This window comes from Buteo buteo, chromosome 16 (genome assembly GCF_964188355.1).
Source record: "Buteo buteo chromosome 16, bButBut1.hap1.1, whole genome shotgun sequence".
Classification (NCBI taxonomy): Eukaryota; Metazoa; Chordata; class Aves; order Accipitriformes; family Accipitridae; genus Buteo; species Buteo buteo.
In genome coordinates, this window is record NC_134186.1 from 17032672 (window position 1) to 17047737 (window position 15066).

The window sequence follows — 15066 nt, forward strand, 5'->3', positions numbered from 1 at the left end:
AAGTCTAGAGAGATGACATCAGCAGCTCTTCCCTTGTCCACTTACGTAGTCACGCTATTGTAAAAGGCCACTAGGTTGGTCAGGCAAGGCTTGCCCTTGGTGAAGCCAAGTTATTGGGGAATCTTCCTACACCTTCTTTGCGAGACCAGAGTGACAAAGATGAGCTCTTATAAAAACTGGAAAGACTTCTACCTTCTTAATTGCACCTGCTCATCCCATAGGGATTCCTTCTGCAATCCTCAGCTGAGGATTCTTGTCAGATCAAACTTTTACTTGAAGTCTAAAAGCTAGTGGAGTTAAACAAAACCAGCTATGCACAACAAGGCCTAAGAGAATCTTCAGGACTCCAGATCACTTCCAAGTTAAATAACACTAAACACCCAGCTCAAGTTTCCAGCTCAGGTTTATGTCAGCCCTCATTAATCTGTGAACTTTACCTACCCACCAAAACACAAGCTAGAGGGGGAAGCCTGCCATTCCATGACATGCAGCAAAGTATCTGAAAATTGAGGCTGATTTTGCATATCAGCATGCCCTGATCCATACAAAAGCTTGTTCATCCATTCCCAGGGACTGCAAATGAACAAACTCAAAGCCCTCTGAAAAAGGAAAAGCTCTAGACAGTACTGGGAAGGGAAGGAACAGTCAGTGAAAGAGCTATTGTCTGTGAATTTAATGACAGGCAAGAGAAGTAAGATATAGTAAATATATGAGCAATGCTGCTAGATGTTTAGTTTTTCAAAAACCGGATTATTATCTTAAACAGATGAGATTGTTTTTCCAACAGCTCTTTAAATGTTTTCAAAGATGTTTTATGAAACATGAAAGTTTTAGTATAAATCAGGCAGAGTGCCAGATCTAAGTGGTTTCCTGCAAACAAGCCTAAGCAAAGAAAAACATTATACTGACACACAAACATGCTTTTACATCACCTGCCATTAATTATTATTTAACCTTCACTTTTTTAAGAAATACATGGAGACTCATACGTGTCATGGGTGAGCTTCAGCTAAGCCGCACAGCAGCTCTTATCTTATTACAAACGTGAGGTAAGAAAAAACTTACACAATTAACTTCCTTTGTTTTTGTTAGGAGCACATGCACGATACTTTACCTGAGTAATTCAATACTTCCAGCCCTGACTTAAAATGCGCATCACAAAGAAAGGATACTGAGTTTCAGCTGATAGCTTACACTGCATTTGATCCTCTGTTTCTTTTTTACAAATAGCTCTGGAGAAAACCTCAGCTCTAGTAAGAGTTAGAATTTGGCCCATGCAACACAGTCAAAATATACCAATAATGATAGGAAAACCCCGAGATAGTTTTGTGTTTATATAATGCTCTTTGAGTGAGAAAGCTAACCTGCTAAGCGCTCATTTAAACCAAGCAAATCTACTGGTAGAAAGTTCAACAGTGACCAGTACTAGAACTGGTCAAAGCTGTTATCATAAAAAAGATTCCTGTATGTACTTTTACCCTGTTTTGTAAAGCATTTTCTCACTTTGTTGCAGTGATAGGTACTGGAGAGAAGGAAATAGAAAAAAGGGTTTGAACCATGTATTTTGACCATAATTTTGGCAAACACTGGGTGAAAACAAAAAAACCACAAGCGACTGTATATGTATAAAATGAGATTTTGCAAAATACAAATTTGTGAATTCCCCCCTCAGTAACAATACCCAGAGCTTGCGCATTTGGGGAGCAATGCTAGGGCCTGATTTGCAGAGGTTCTTTAGTACCTGCAGCTAGAAAAGATTCCCAGCGTACACCTGCACTGAACCCTGTGTCACAGCAGGACTCTTACAGCCTCACTGCCTAAGCAAGTGTGAACACTGATAAGTGCTGTGATGCAAGAGGCTTGTTAACCCCATGCTGAACCCAAGGAAGGGTAGTTACACTCATGGGAGTACAAGAATTACAAAAGTGGTTTTGGAAAAGAGCCAAGATCTAAGTTGAGCATAAGCTGAGGTTTACGTATTTTGCTAGTTTGAACTACTTCTAAAAAACAAGCCCAAGGAAGTGGTCAAGCTGAGAAGTTAACTCAGAATATGGATGTTCTTGTGAGGAAAAACAATTTTCTGCAGCACCCTCAGGTCCTGACTCTCACCCCAATAGATGACCAATATTAATTACCAGATCAAAGCAAGTCAGTCACTTTGTCTAGCAGCCTCCATCATGTTATCCTTAGGTATGACTGAGATCAGCTCATTTATGGATGAGTTAAAAACTCCAGCAGATGGAACAGACAGAGCTCTCTGTTTCCAACTGGCATGCCCCAAAGAAAAGAAATATAAATCACCTGGAACAAGGAGAAATAATTTTTTATTTTTGAGAGGTTTGTTCATTCAGTACTTCTCTAAGTGTAGTTTTATATTAGTGAGGAATTCCACAGCTGCAGTTAGATGAATGAAGAAAGGATTTTCTCCTTTTGCTTTTCAGTATTGTGGATCTATGAGAGTTTCAGTCTTTCAAAATTAAACGTGTGTAAAAGTTTTGAAAGTCAATGTTATGCAAGCAAGAATAGACACACAAGAAACCATATAGAGCACTAGAAAACTCCCAAGAGTCATAGTGAATTCAGGCAGAAAAATAAGTGTGGCAGAAGCCTTAGAAGGGAAAATAATGCTAGTACTGAATTCTCAGGGTCCAAAGGCGTTTAAATCCCTGTTGTATAACCAGATCTATGTAGGTATGCTTTTCTTCCTGCAAAGATCTCTGAAATCAGTGAGGTTTTAGGCAGCTCAAAAGTCAGCCAAACAAGAACTGGAGGCTCTGAGCAGTAAACTCTTTGGACTTTCTAATGAGTCACAAAAATCATCAACAATACTGAGTCATGACATCTGCAGCAGAATGTGTCAGTTAGACTAGCATATCTAATTTCAGCAAAGATTTTGTGAGGGGGGGGAGCTATCTGATGTGTCTGTCTCATTTAATAAGTATTTTCACCCCTATCTCTCCTCACACTTTATTGTGGCTACAGCTAAGCTATTTAATGCATACAACGTAAGCACATTCAGTATGTGTGTTTACATATGGATACAAATGCAGATATGCAGTGCAACAGATTCCTGCTGAGTGAGAAGAAAAGAATTATGAAAGCTACTCATCTGATAGGTCTTTCTGTAAGGCCTTGTCTTTCCAGTTTCTTTTCTGCCTCTATCAGGGACAAGAGGAATATTTGAGGTCCAAAATAGCTCTCTCCCTGCACTCTTTTTAAACGCTTCAATTGATTCTCATTAATCTCTGCCTTCAGTTTAGCAGCTGAGTAAGCTTCTTCTTTCATCTTAAAATTAAATTTGCTTGATAGATTATTATTATTATTATTAGGTAAGGAAAACCCACCTGTCATTTGATGTGTTGGCTTCTTTTCCTTCAGACGTCATTCGTGGATCATTTGCTGCCCTGATCATTGTCATCACTTTAAGCAATATTCTAAATCATTACAGAAAAATCATCATCTGGTAATTTCCAAATTATTTTTCATTTATAAAATTCTTTTAACATCCTGACTTTTGAAACATAAATCTAGAGCTATTTGGAGTGCTTTAAATAAAATACTTAGTGAAATATAAAATCAATAGATAGCATAAAATACCAACATAACTGACTGCAAAAACCATGTGTAAATTATATGGGAGCCAAACAAGTGCAGAGTGGTAACCTGGCACCAGCTCAAATTTTCAAAATGAAGGTGGAGGGAATGGCAATCTACAGGCACTGCTCCAATTTGATTTTGCACATTGAAGCGTACACATTAGTAACCTGGCATAGTCTGAGGACTTTCCTTTTCAGCTTTCAAAATCTATTTCAATGAAACTTATCTTTCTAAAACAAGCAGAAAAAATCTGAAGATTCTCTCTCTTCTGTACCTCAGCTAAAAAAAATAGAAGAGCATAAAGAGACAGAGCTGAGAGATAAATGAGAAGAGAGGTTGTTCCTCCTACAGTGACTGCATCATATAGGGGAATCAAATGCCAAAGTACACCTAATTCTATCAGCTCTCACTCTGCATGGACACTGCTCTGGAACCATGAAAAAAATACAACAGAGCAGTGGCAAGATTTACTTGCAGCACATCATTGATAATACCTGAATGCCACTGCAATGCCTTCTCCTGATCAGGTTTTGCTGAAACATGACAAAACCCAAACAAAACAGGGCTGCTTTAACTGTTATGGAATTTTTGCATGTGGACATGTTATTACAGATCCATGCTTAAGTAATATGCCACTTCAAGCACAGGACAAAAGGAAGCAAAGCCTAAATCTGTGGGTGACATGGAAGGACTCACACTAAAGGCAAAAGACTTAAAATGTTTACTGTTGGGTTAGAAGACAGCTTGCACTTTTGTTTTCAATTTTTAGATAGATTTATATCTCAATTCATAGACTGCCTGCTGCGCCTCTATTGGAAAGACAGACAAGGTTTATCAAGGAGTCTGGTACCTATTTGATCTGACTCTGAAAGTTTTGCTTTTTTCCACAGCACTATGTGTTCAGTGATCACCACATGAATAATTACTCTGAAATTTATTGTAGTCTGAAACCTCAACCACGAACAGACCAACAGATGTGCATCTCCGTTGACATTTTTAACGCGTAGCGGTTCTATGAAATTACTCACATGCTTAAGGCTAAGTGCATCTGTACATGTTTGCAGAGTCTGGGCCAGGCCTCATATCTAAATGAGGATCTCCTGATAAACAACAGAATCTGTGTCCTCCAAAGGCAGCTATTCACCAACTCCTTAGCTAAGTCTCACATTGTCCTACTTTGCCAGTATTATCAAAATGTTTATCTTTAGTGCTATGCTTGCTGGCTCCTTTCTCCCTTTTCTAAAATCTATAATATGATTAAAGTGAAGCAAGGTTTGTAAGGAGAGGTAATATCTTTTATTAGAGCAACTGATACATATCTCCTTAGACCATCAGGGCTACAACAACACGACCACTATGATTTCATTAGTCATTTTAACAGAATTGGAATAATGGCAGAAACCTCAGCCAAAGCCTTTTGTGTGTACTTTTTTCCTACAGAGATCTGGCAGTGTCCCATAATCCTGCACTAGCATGTCTGTCTTTATTCAATTCCATGTCTCTTGAATAAGTTCATCAAAAAAACACTTGCTTTTCTCTTTGCATGATAAAGTGGGTACTACCATAAAGCAAACAAATTTTAATCTGCTGTGTAACTGGCAGGAGGTTTTCAACAGACCAAATGATACTGCAGAGATTAGCTGCCAGTTGGCTTGGGGGCTTTTTGGTGGTGGTGGTTTTTTTTCAGAAGGGGCTCGTTTTGTTGTTTGGGTTTTTTTTAAACATGTTTTTACACTGGTTTTCAGTATTCAGAAACGTGTCCCTTCCATGACTTCCAAAGCATTTTGCCCTAGGACTGCAGTGTGTCTTCAAGATGGTCAGATTCTGCAACAACCTATGAAGTCTTGCTACACCTGCCTGAGATTGTGCTGAAAGAAGCTGCATTTACTAATTATGTATACATAGCTGTGTAATCAGGAGGTAAAACTTGAAACACCACCCAATATATACAAAGCCAGCAGTTGAGGAAGGGCAGTTCCTGCACTCTCAGTTATGATTTAATGAATCTTGCAGGGGCTTTGACAGAAATGTAATTTGCCAAACCCAGCACATTTTTCACTGCCAATTAATTAAACAGCCTTACTGAGAAGAAGTGTCCAGTAAATTAAAGAGCTGCAAGCCTAGAACTTTACATTATCTAATTGTACCACAAACTCAGCTACTGAAATAGATTTGCCTGGTTATCAAAAAGGCCATGTGAAAAGCAGCTTTTGAAAATGTTGTTCCCCACACTATTCCTTATGGTTGGCTTAAATTTCTGTTTCATTGTAGCTTTTCATTCTCCTGTGACCTACACAGTTACCCAGTGAGAACAGTGTGACACAGTTCCCAGCTCCAGCTATCAATGACACCAAGTTTCAGTGTGCTCTACACTGTATGTCAAAAGTTGCCTGAATTAGCCTTTAAAAGCTTATCCTCCTCTCTCAAAATTCAGAAGAGAAATCTCTTTATCCATTCCTGCTTACTGTTCATAACTTTACATGCATAATTTCAAAGCCTGGCTACAAACGGCCACGAAAGATGAGCCAAAACAATGTTTTCAGATGGAAAAAAGAGCATTATGCAAACCAGAAGAACAATTGACTCTCCAGCCAAAGAGTTGTAAAAGGAACACATCACTTGAACTCTTTCCATCTAAATCATCCCACATGACTGAGCACACAAGCGAGTGTTCTGTGGTTTTAAACATGCAGAAAGAAAGTCTCCAGTCTCTTCCCCACCATGAAACTTCACATGTTTTTCCTGTAAACAAACACTACTTTGGGGAACAAACAGGAATCATATTCCCCTTCATAACACAGTGTTGAGAATGTGTTTGTCAACACAACCCATGAAAAACTCAGAAAGGATTAGAACTTTGCATGTTACCTGTTTTTGTGGGAAAGAGACAAGACAAGGGCCCCTTATCAACTTATCACCTTCTAATGACTTCTAAAAGTCCTGTATTTTGCTGTTAATACATACCCAGCCCTGCCCTATCTCACTCAGGAGACAGAATAACATGAAATTTGGCTTTCCATGAATTAAAACTGATTTTTGAAAACTATGGGGGTTTTTTGAAAATATTTTTCTTTAAAAAATAAGCTCAATCTTTTAAGCTCTTGAATTCAACTCATTTTAGAATAAAATAGCTATGTAATTTTTGTCATCTTATAGGCCCATCTAATCCCTTGTTCTTAAACTAACTGGGTGCAAACCCACTGAAATAGGCTTTAAGAATTTTTCATATATTTACCAGACAAAAAAAAATTTAAACACAAAGCTCTTCTCTGAGGATAAGAGAGGCTAACAGGCTGAGGCATACCTCTGCACTTCCTAGATTTTCTCATTGCTGGAAGTCCCATGAATAAGCCACTACCTGCCGTAATAAAAATCAACATTTCACTGCTGATCAGAAAACTGCACACTACTCTTGCACTTCTTAAAAGAAGCAAACAACCTGCAGACATGCTTTAAATGAGGCAACCTATGGGTCTCTCCTTCCTGATCACTGGCAATCTCACACACCTTTTCTAGGAGACCATTACTAATGTTTTGCTTCCCCTGGTATTTTGCACTTGGAATATCCAAATATGAAGACAGCTATATAGTTCATCCAGATCAGGCAAATTTGTGATCTCTTGTGTGGTAACGAAGTTATTTCCATCATATACCAGGTACTATGAAAATAAAAAACATTCATCATTGTGGAGCATTCACATGCTGTGACAATGAAATCCATGGGCCACCAGCTAATTTTTGTGTTCAGATTTTAGAAGTGGTGAATATAACCTCATACCAGGTCATCCAAGCCCTCATAATCAAAGCCCTCTCCATAACTCTCACTTCTGTCTCACTCTACAGTTACATGAACCTTAGTAGTTTTAGCAGCCCAGATTTAAGGCAACACATATACTTCATCTGAAACAAAGTTACTCCCTGATTTTGAAGTTAATATTTGAAACTGAAAGTTCAAAGTGGTTAGAGCTGAATGAAGTAATCAGCTCAGATTGACCCAAAAGCTATAAGTAAATGGTAGTTCTAAGTGCTGTAATAAACTTTTTACTTAATTCCCACCAAAAGCTTGTTTTTCATATATATCGACAGACTACATCCCCATCATGCAGAAATTATTACTAAGATCATGGTTGTTCCTAAAATTCAGACTGAGTTCACAGTGAACAATACATTTTAGGTCACTTATGTTTAAGAAGTCTTCATGAAGTTCATACAGTTTCCCAACCACAAAAATTGTACACTTTGTACTTGCTTCCCCCTTCAGATTCTTTTTCTGGAGGTAAGTGATTTGATACAATGTGCTTTAAATGAAGGATTCAGAGAAATTTATAATGTATACCTAGGAAATTTTGCTTAAAGCACAGTGATAAAAGCTGTGTCATTTGTTAAAAAGAAGGTTTTATGAAAGTAACAACTGTTGTCACCAGTCTTTCTGGAATATCTTCTCTTAATGAGTTGATTCCAGGTGTCTTGCTTTCTGGAGTAGTTTAAATAGTGTAAGTAAACATACACTACACAGTGTTAATATATGGTAACAAATATATAGCTGCTTGAATGACTATTTGTATAAATCATTATGGTTTTGTGGCAGTTGAGCCTTGATCTAGGTTCCAGCTGAGTTGCAGCTTTTTAATGTAATAATGTTTCACATGGACAGTAAAAATTGCAGTACCTTGCACTATCTGTTTGCTATTTATTTCTGCACTAACTCTGCAGTTCTTTTATTGCAGTGGGAAGTTTGCCTCAGTGAAAATCACAAAACTGAGCTTTAGCATGGGGCAAAAATTGGAAAGACATGCCTTCTAGCACCAGTCAAGAACAAGCATTGTATGGACAGACTTGAAGCAGAGAAACCGCCACAGTCTTTAGACTTCAATGAGGCCGCATGCCAGCATATGTATAGGAGACACTTTGTTCAGAGAGCTCTGCAAAAGAAGGACTTAATGCAGCCTCAGGAAGGGATAGGGCTGAAGAACTGCTTCAGGCAAACAACGTGCGAAAGATGTATGACTGTATTCAAACATAAACCCCTTTTCCAGGCAAGATTGCTTCATGTTGAAGACAGTATCTGTTAAGATTTTACGTGTATCTTGACAATGAAAATGGTATTTGAAGTACAGTTATTCCTAAGGTAATTTGCAGGACGTACATTATCAGACAATCAGGATCGCTTTTTTTTTTTTTTAACCTTAAGTTTCATGAAATGCACACATTAATCTATTCTAGCTCTGGGCCTTCAACAGTCCTTCCTACATTGGAAACACTTGAGGTAAATTAAGTTTTCAAAGCACACTGATAAAGGTTCAGATATTCTTCCCTCTCAAACCCTCAACAAATGCCTATGTTGAGAACCAATCTCCCACTACATCATTATATTTCTGTCCTAAGCCTCAGGGCTGGATACACAAGGAGGTCTGCATGTTCTTCAGTTTCCAGTCATGCTCACCTCCTCCAAACTCCTTTCCAGTTCTTCTGATTTTAGCGATTTTAGCTATTTTCTGTATTATCTATTACCTGTATTATATATTGTCTCTGCATAAAATCTGGAATGCCTAAACCAAGAATAGCCATCCTTTCTGATGCAGTGAGCTTTCTCCTAAAAAGTTTTCATGCTCAAATGCCACAAGACACAGATGACAAACCTCTCTTGGGTACAGGGACAGGCAGCTACAGGAATAATGCAAAGGAGGAAAATTCTGATTGCTTTTCCAGGGTCTCTCCACTCCTTTCTGAAGTGGGACTGGTCAGGCAGCTGAGACCCAAGAATGATCTCAAACCTGTTGGTGTCACAGTGGATTATGAAGTTGAAGTGTACTAAAAAAACAGACATCCATAAGCAGTTTGAAGGACCAGATTTCCACTTGTGGAGCACAGGTTACATAGAACAACATTTATTTACACACAGTCCTCAGTCACAAAATGAGACTATTTCTTCACTATCTTTCTACTTTAAGTGCCTGACTAATTTGTTACTGTTGAGTTCCTGGACTTCTGTAGTTCAATGTACTACAGAGTAACAGTTTTTCAAAAGTCAGTAAAGTACTTGCAAGTGAAATAATAACTATTCTAAAAAAAGTTGTTTTAACCAACCAATTTTGCATTATTGTACATACAACCAAATAGATTCACCTAAAAGACTAAAAGCTAGTCACCGCAACAACTACTTGTTCATTGTAATTATAGCAAAGATCGGCTTGTTTATCAAGATAATGAAAATGTAATAATGGTTTCTTCAAGTGTGGTGGTAAGAGAGTAGTGCAGATATATATTTAAAGATGCATGACTGGGAAGAACAAGAATTATTTTTTAAAAACTTGAGGAAAATATTTTTGCTTAAAATAGGTAATTTTCTACATCTTTAGAAATGAGCACTCAACTGTTACTTTCCTTCACTAGTAAAGGAGGACAGTATTTCCACATTGCAATCCAAAAACTCACTCAAGGCAAATGCTATAAACCCAGTATAACATCATTCACATTAAATTTGAACTAATTATAAAGAAAGCCTAATATTCAGGTATCTTAAAGCCCATGAAAAAATGTTAAAATACTCTCCACTTGGATTGCCTCCTGTGAACTACTGACTTCCTTGCTTGCTTTCTAAATAACCATCTATGTTAACACAGATGTTCTTGTTACCTTCTTGTGTTGCTACTGAGTTGGCAAGATCAAGGAGCATTGGATAAATAAACAATATTCCTAATGTCTTTGTTAATTAAGCACCGCAATTACTGCAGAAAATATACCACCCTCCTAGTTCATCTCCCAGACTTTCTTTTAAGTGGTCTTTTAAACGCTTTAATGGTTGTGAAATCTAATTGAAAAACAGAGGGGGAGGGGGTGTTGGGTTGTCTGTGGTTTGGTTTTGGGGGTTTGGGGTTTGGGGGGGGGGGGGGGTTGGTTGTTGTTGGTTTTTTGTTTGTTTTTTTTTAAATCTTGAATTACCTAATCTGAATTGTTTGGAGGCCAAGCTTTATCTTTTTGAATGAGGTTTCTGTCATTAAAAATCAAGTTCAAATTGCACTGATGTTTTAATGCACTAGGTGGCATAATGATATTCACATTAGAGCAAATTAAATGCTTCACCACCACCCAGGTACTTAATTGCATAATAGAAGCTACCCTTTCTGCCAGATAAGAAGTCCTAAAGTAATTTCTGTAATGATAGGAATGCTAATATTATTAACCCTCTTTTTTGTTCTTTGCAAGAGTACTTCAAATTTTGAAAGAAAAAAATCATTCTTATTTAAACAAGACAATATGAAAAACTGGAGTGCTGTTCACATCAAAATACTGGTCATTTTATTCATGCACTTTCCATTGATTCCCTATGGTCAGAATATCTTATTGCTTCTAAATAGGTGCACAAGAAGGGTGAAAAGAGAGTACAGAGAGTAGTAAAACTTTCTCATTTACTATCCTTCCTCAGCTCTATAAACTGGTAAACCTGGGCTGTCACCAGCTGATAGAATATTTACAGATGACATAGCATTGTACTGGCCTGTGTTGTTTAAACTCCATTAGCACTTGGAGGATCATTAACCTCCTTGCAGAGAAAATTTCTTTGTTTCTCTTGATATATGAAATATCTTATTCTCCCCCACCAGAAACCAGGCATGTACTGGATCCACATAACATACAGATCCTCAGCAACACAATTTTAGGCAAAGAAGCAGACAAGGTGATAACAAAATACTCCTGTCATAAACCTGTCTGTTCAGTCAGGTCAGTAGGATTAACATCCAGCCCCTCGTGTTACAGACTTAGGTTTTGGCAAGATATGATTTAAGAATTGAAGGCCCAGGTGAAAAATGATCTACTGAAAGCAGAGAGTTCAGTTAAAAATCCTTTAAACCCTACTCCAATCCTGACTGTGACAAAGTTTACGCTGAACAGTTTTACTTGTGACCAACATTAAAGTAGGTCAAAGACATACGAGTTTGAGAGTTACCACTTTTTCTAGGACTCCTGTTTTGTCAGCTTTAATATGGGCCACATTAAACGCATGCTGATACTGCCAGGAATTAGACCAGGTGAGTTGAATCAATCTTTTCCATTTCTAACTCTATTAATTCCACTATTATAGTGGACATAATGAAAGATCCTTTTAGACTGATTCTGGTGTCAATCTGAACCAGCATTATGTCAAAAAAAATTTAAGTCATCTTCATTTACTGTAAGCTCAGAGACTTGCTTTTTGCTGCAGATGTTCTGTCACGATTTGCTTAAATTCTGGGCAGTAAATTACAAGATACGTCAATGTAAAGTGGCAGTGAAATCATTTATCATTAACTTGAAGAGGCCATTATTCAGCTGTAGAAGATGACTGTTTTATGAAATGCAAAGGATGAGATCATGATTTAGTGACCAGAAGTGTTCATTTTCCAAAACACAGCAGTACGTAGTAAGAGTGAGAAAAGAACGGAGCCTAAGCAGTTGATATAATTTTATCTGGATAATGTTTTGGTGTTTGCTGTCCCAGTTAAAACTGGCTTTTATGAGACCTGCTGCTGATTAGCAGACATTTCTCTATTGGCTAGCTACTATATCTGTCCCAGTTCTTTCTGTGCAATTTTACAACTCTCACAAGCTACTGCAGTACCACAAGCAGGTGCCCTACCTGAGCAACAGGAAAGGATTTAAAGAGGTATAAAGCTTTCTGTCTTTTAAGGGTTATTTAAAACATAGGAGTTTCTAAACAAACACTTCAGAGAGTCCAGAAATTATAATATCCCTAGTTTTTGACATATTCACTAACATGTTTACCTATTTTATGAAAATTATCCCCACTTAGAAAGCTTATTTGTGCAAACAACTGAATAGGATAATGTTATTGCTGGGACTAATTTTGTAAGGACCGAAGATGCGTTCAGCACAGAAAAGATGAGCATAATATGGAGCACAGTATCAAATACCACCAAGTTACCAGTTCCTAGAAGAGATTAAAGACAAGACTTCTCTGTTTTATGACACAGTCAGTAAAGAATGCTGAAGTGCCTACCTTTTCCAGCTGGTACATCCCTTCCTCTACGCAGCAAATGGATGCCAATGTTCTCAGCGTCTGGGGATAAAGACACCTGAAACAATCCTGGCGACAGATCTTAAAGAGAGCAACTACACCTCCTTCCTGCAGGGGAAAAGCAAAAATCAGCACTGAATGTTTCTCTAGTATTTAACTGAGATTGGGATGGGGGCAGATTCCTTTAGTAATTTATCCAAATTAGCTATCATCACAACACCAACAAAGAGGGTGTTAAGCTCGCACAGAGAACTCAAGTTGATTAACGCTTATATATTAAGTGATGAAAAAGTAATATAGCCTCAGTGGGAGGTGTGCTTAAGCAATTGACTTTTACCAATTACAAGCACAATTTAAATTAAACTTGACATTCATGCGAAAATTACAAAGAATTATCAATAGGCAGCAACTGGAGTAACATATAAGTCATAGTTAAACCATATGCTATTAGTTTAAAACAGATATTTGTTAGCATATATTTTCCATTCCTCTACATTTCTGAGCTCCATACAATATTTACTTAATGCTAAAATATGAAAGAGAAGATCATATAACTAAAGAGCTACTGAAAATAAGGTGGAAATAGGTGTCAAGTTCTATACGGTTACAATCCATATCTTCATCCTCTAATACATAAAACTTGCATTCCTACAACTTTTTTCTTTAAATGTGGCAATAATGACAAAGACTGCAGTATATATACAACCTTACAGTAGCTATCCTTAATCATTTCTAACACAACTTGTAAACGTGTGTTAGCAAAGTTCACATAATAAATGGAAAGATATAAATAAATAGAGGCAATATATGCACTTCATGTGGTGGGGTTTTTTTGGCTTGTCCTTCATTCAAAAATGTTATACCATCAGGTAGACTACAGATGCCTCATACTATGTGAAAGCAGACATACAATGAAGAGGAAAGCATTTAAAATATTAATGACATGAAATTAATGAGATGAAAGGTCTCAGACTGAAGTATTCAGATTACAATAGTAAATTAAAAATAGTTGGAATAATAGACCAAGTGGAATATACAACCTCCTTTTTAAGCCTGCTTCAGTATAAAAATATTTTTCAGATTCATAGAAATAATCTTTTTCTCCTCAACCATTTGTGTTATTTGAAAGCTCAACAGGTTGTACTGACATAAAACCTCCAGACTACAATTCAGACTTCACTCATTTTCAGAATTCTACATTTTTGTACCACTTCTGCTGGAATAGAATAGACAATAATAGAGCAAGCAAAGCTATCTATTCAGTCTAACAAAAATATATACCAATTTATAAGAAAATTAGAATTAGACAAAATTAGCACCTCAACATATTTTCAAGACAGAAGTTTTATATTATGCCTTTGCACACATATAAGTAATTTCTGTAAGATCAGTGAAAACAGTAGGCAAACTGAGGTTTGCTAACAGTAACATTTATTTCTGGAATTGTAAGAAGTGCACATGTATCTCCATGAGTTATTTTATATCTAGTACTGCTATATATAGCCTAGTGCAGAGAGACATTTCTGAGCCTTTGAAGTAAAAAAGAGGCAGTACACCAACAAAAAAGTTTGTCATATTTTTCCTTTCACAAAAGATATTGATATTTCACCCAAGTGGTAATTAAAATATCTATGAAAAATATAGAAAAAAGCTACTACAGTATTGTCCCCAAACCTAAGGTAAGTGGGTTTATTTATTTATTTTATTATCAATTTGAAAGTCCCCACAGTTCAGTGGAATTGGAGATGATCTGATTCTCTGCTTTAGTCATAAGCAGAAGTTTGTGGACAACACTAGTAAGGCTCAAGTGATGTTGGCACATTTGCTTCGAGCTTTCTATGTGACAAATGAGTGCCCTGCTTTTGCCTCTGAGGGACAGGAAGTGATTTATCACTGCATAGGAGATCTAAACTGTTTATTTTGTGCCCTGTGTGCCATTACCAAGCTGTAAAATATTGATCATGAGTAATGAACCTAGAGAGCTGTAAGTGAAATATGGAATAGGTAGGAAATACTGAGCCTGGTTCTATGGTTTGTCAAAAGCTTTCCCCTCACTGGGATCTCAGCATTCCTCAGGACATATCCACCTTTTTCAAGATTTGTCCCCTGCATCTTTTGCAATGATGACAAAACTGTTCCATCTGACAGGGATACAAATAGATCGGTCAAATGTGTAAACAGTACCATTCAGACAGAGAAACATAATGGCACTGAGCTTTGCTTGCTTTGGAGATTAACTTGCATCTTTCCAAAAGCTCCCGATATGTCTAAGCATGCTTTTATTTATCCTTTGCAGACTTTTTGGCATTTCCAGGTTTTGACCAAATAACACATGAAATGCCGCTCTTGCTGTAGTTCAAGTTTCATCTGGGACAGGCTTCACATATTCTGTGAAGCAATATCTGACAGAGGAGAACTTGCTTTACTGCTTGATGACCTACTTCTCTCCTATA

The 15066-nt window shown here is 37.2% G+C and overlaps 1 protein-coding gene across 1 annotated transcript in view; it reads right to left on the bottom strand.

The window, feature by feature from the left end:
• INSC (INSC spindle orientation adaptor protein) overlaps window positions 1–15066 on the bottom strand; it is a 143091-nt gene that overhangs the window by 47069 nt on the left and 80956 nt on the right. Inside the window, exon 8 of the mRNA XM_075048012.1 lies at window positions 12596–12721. Coding sequence (XP_074904113.1) covers window positions 12596–12721 — 126 coding nt within the window. The remainder of the gene's footprint in view (window positions 1–12595; window positions 12722–15066) is intronic.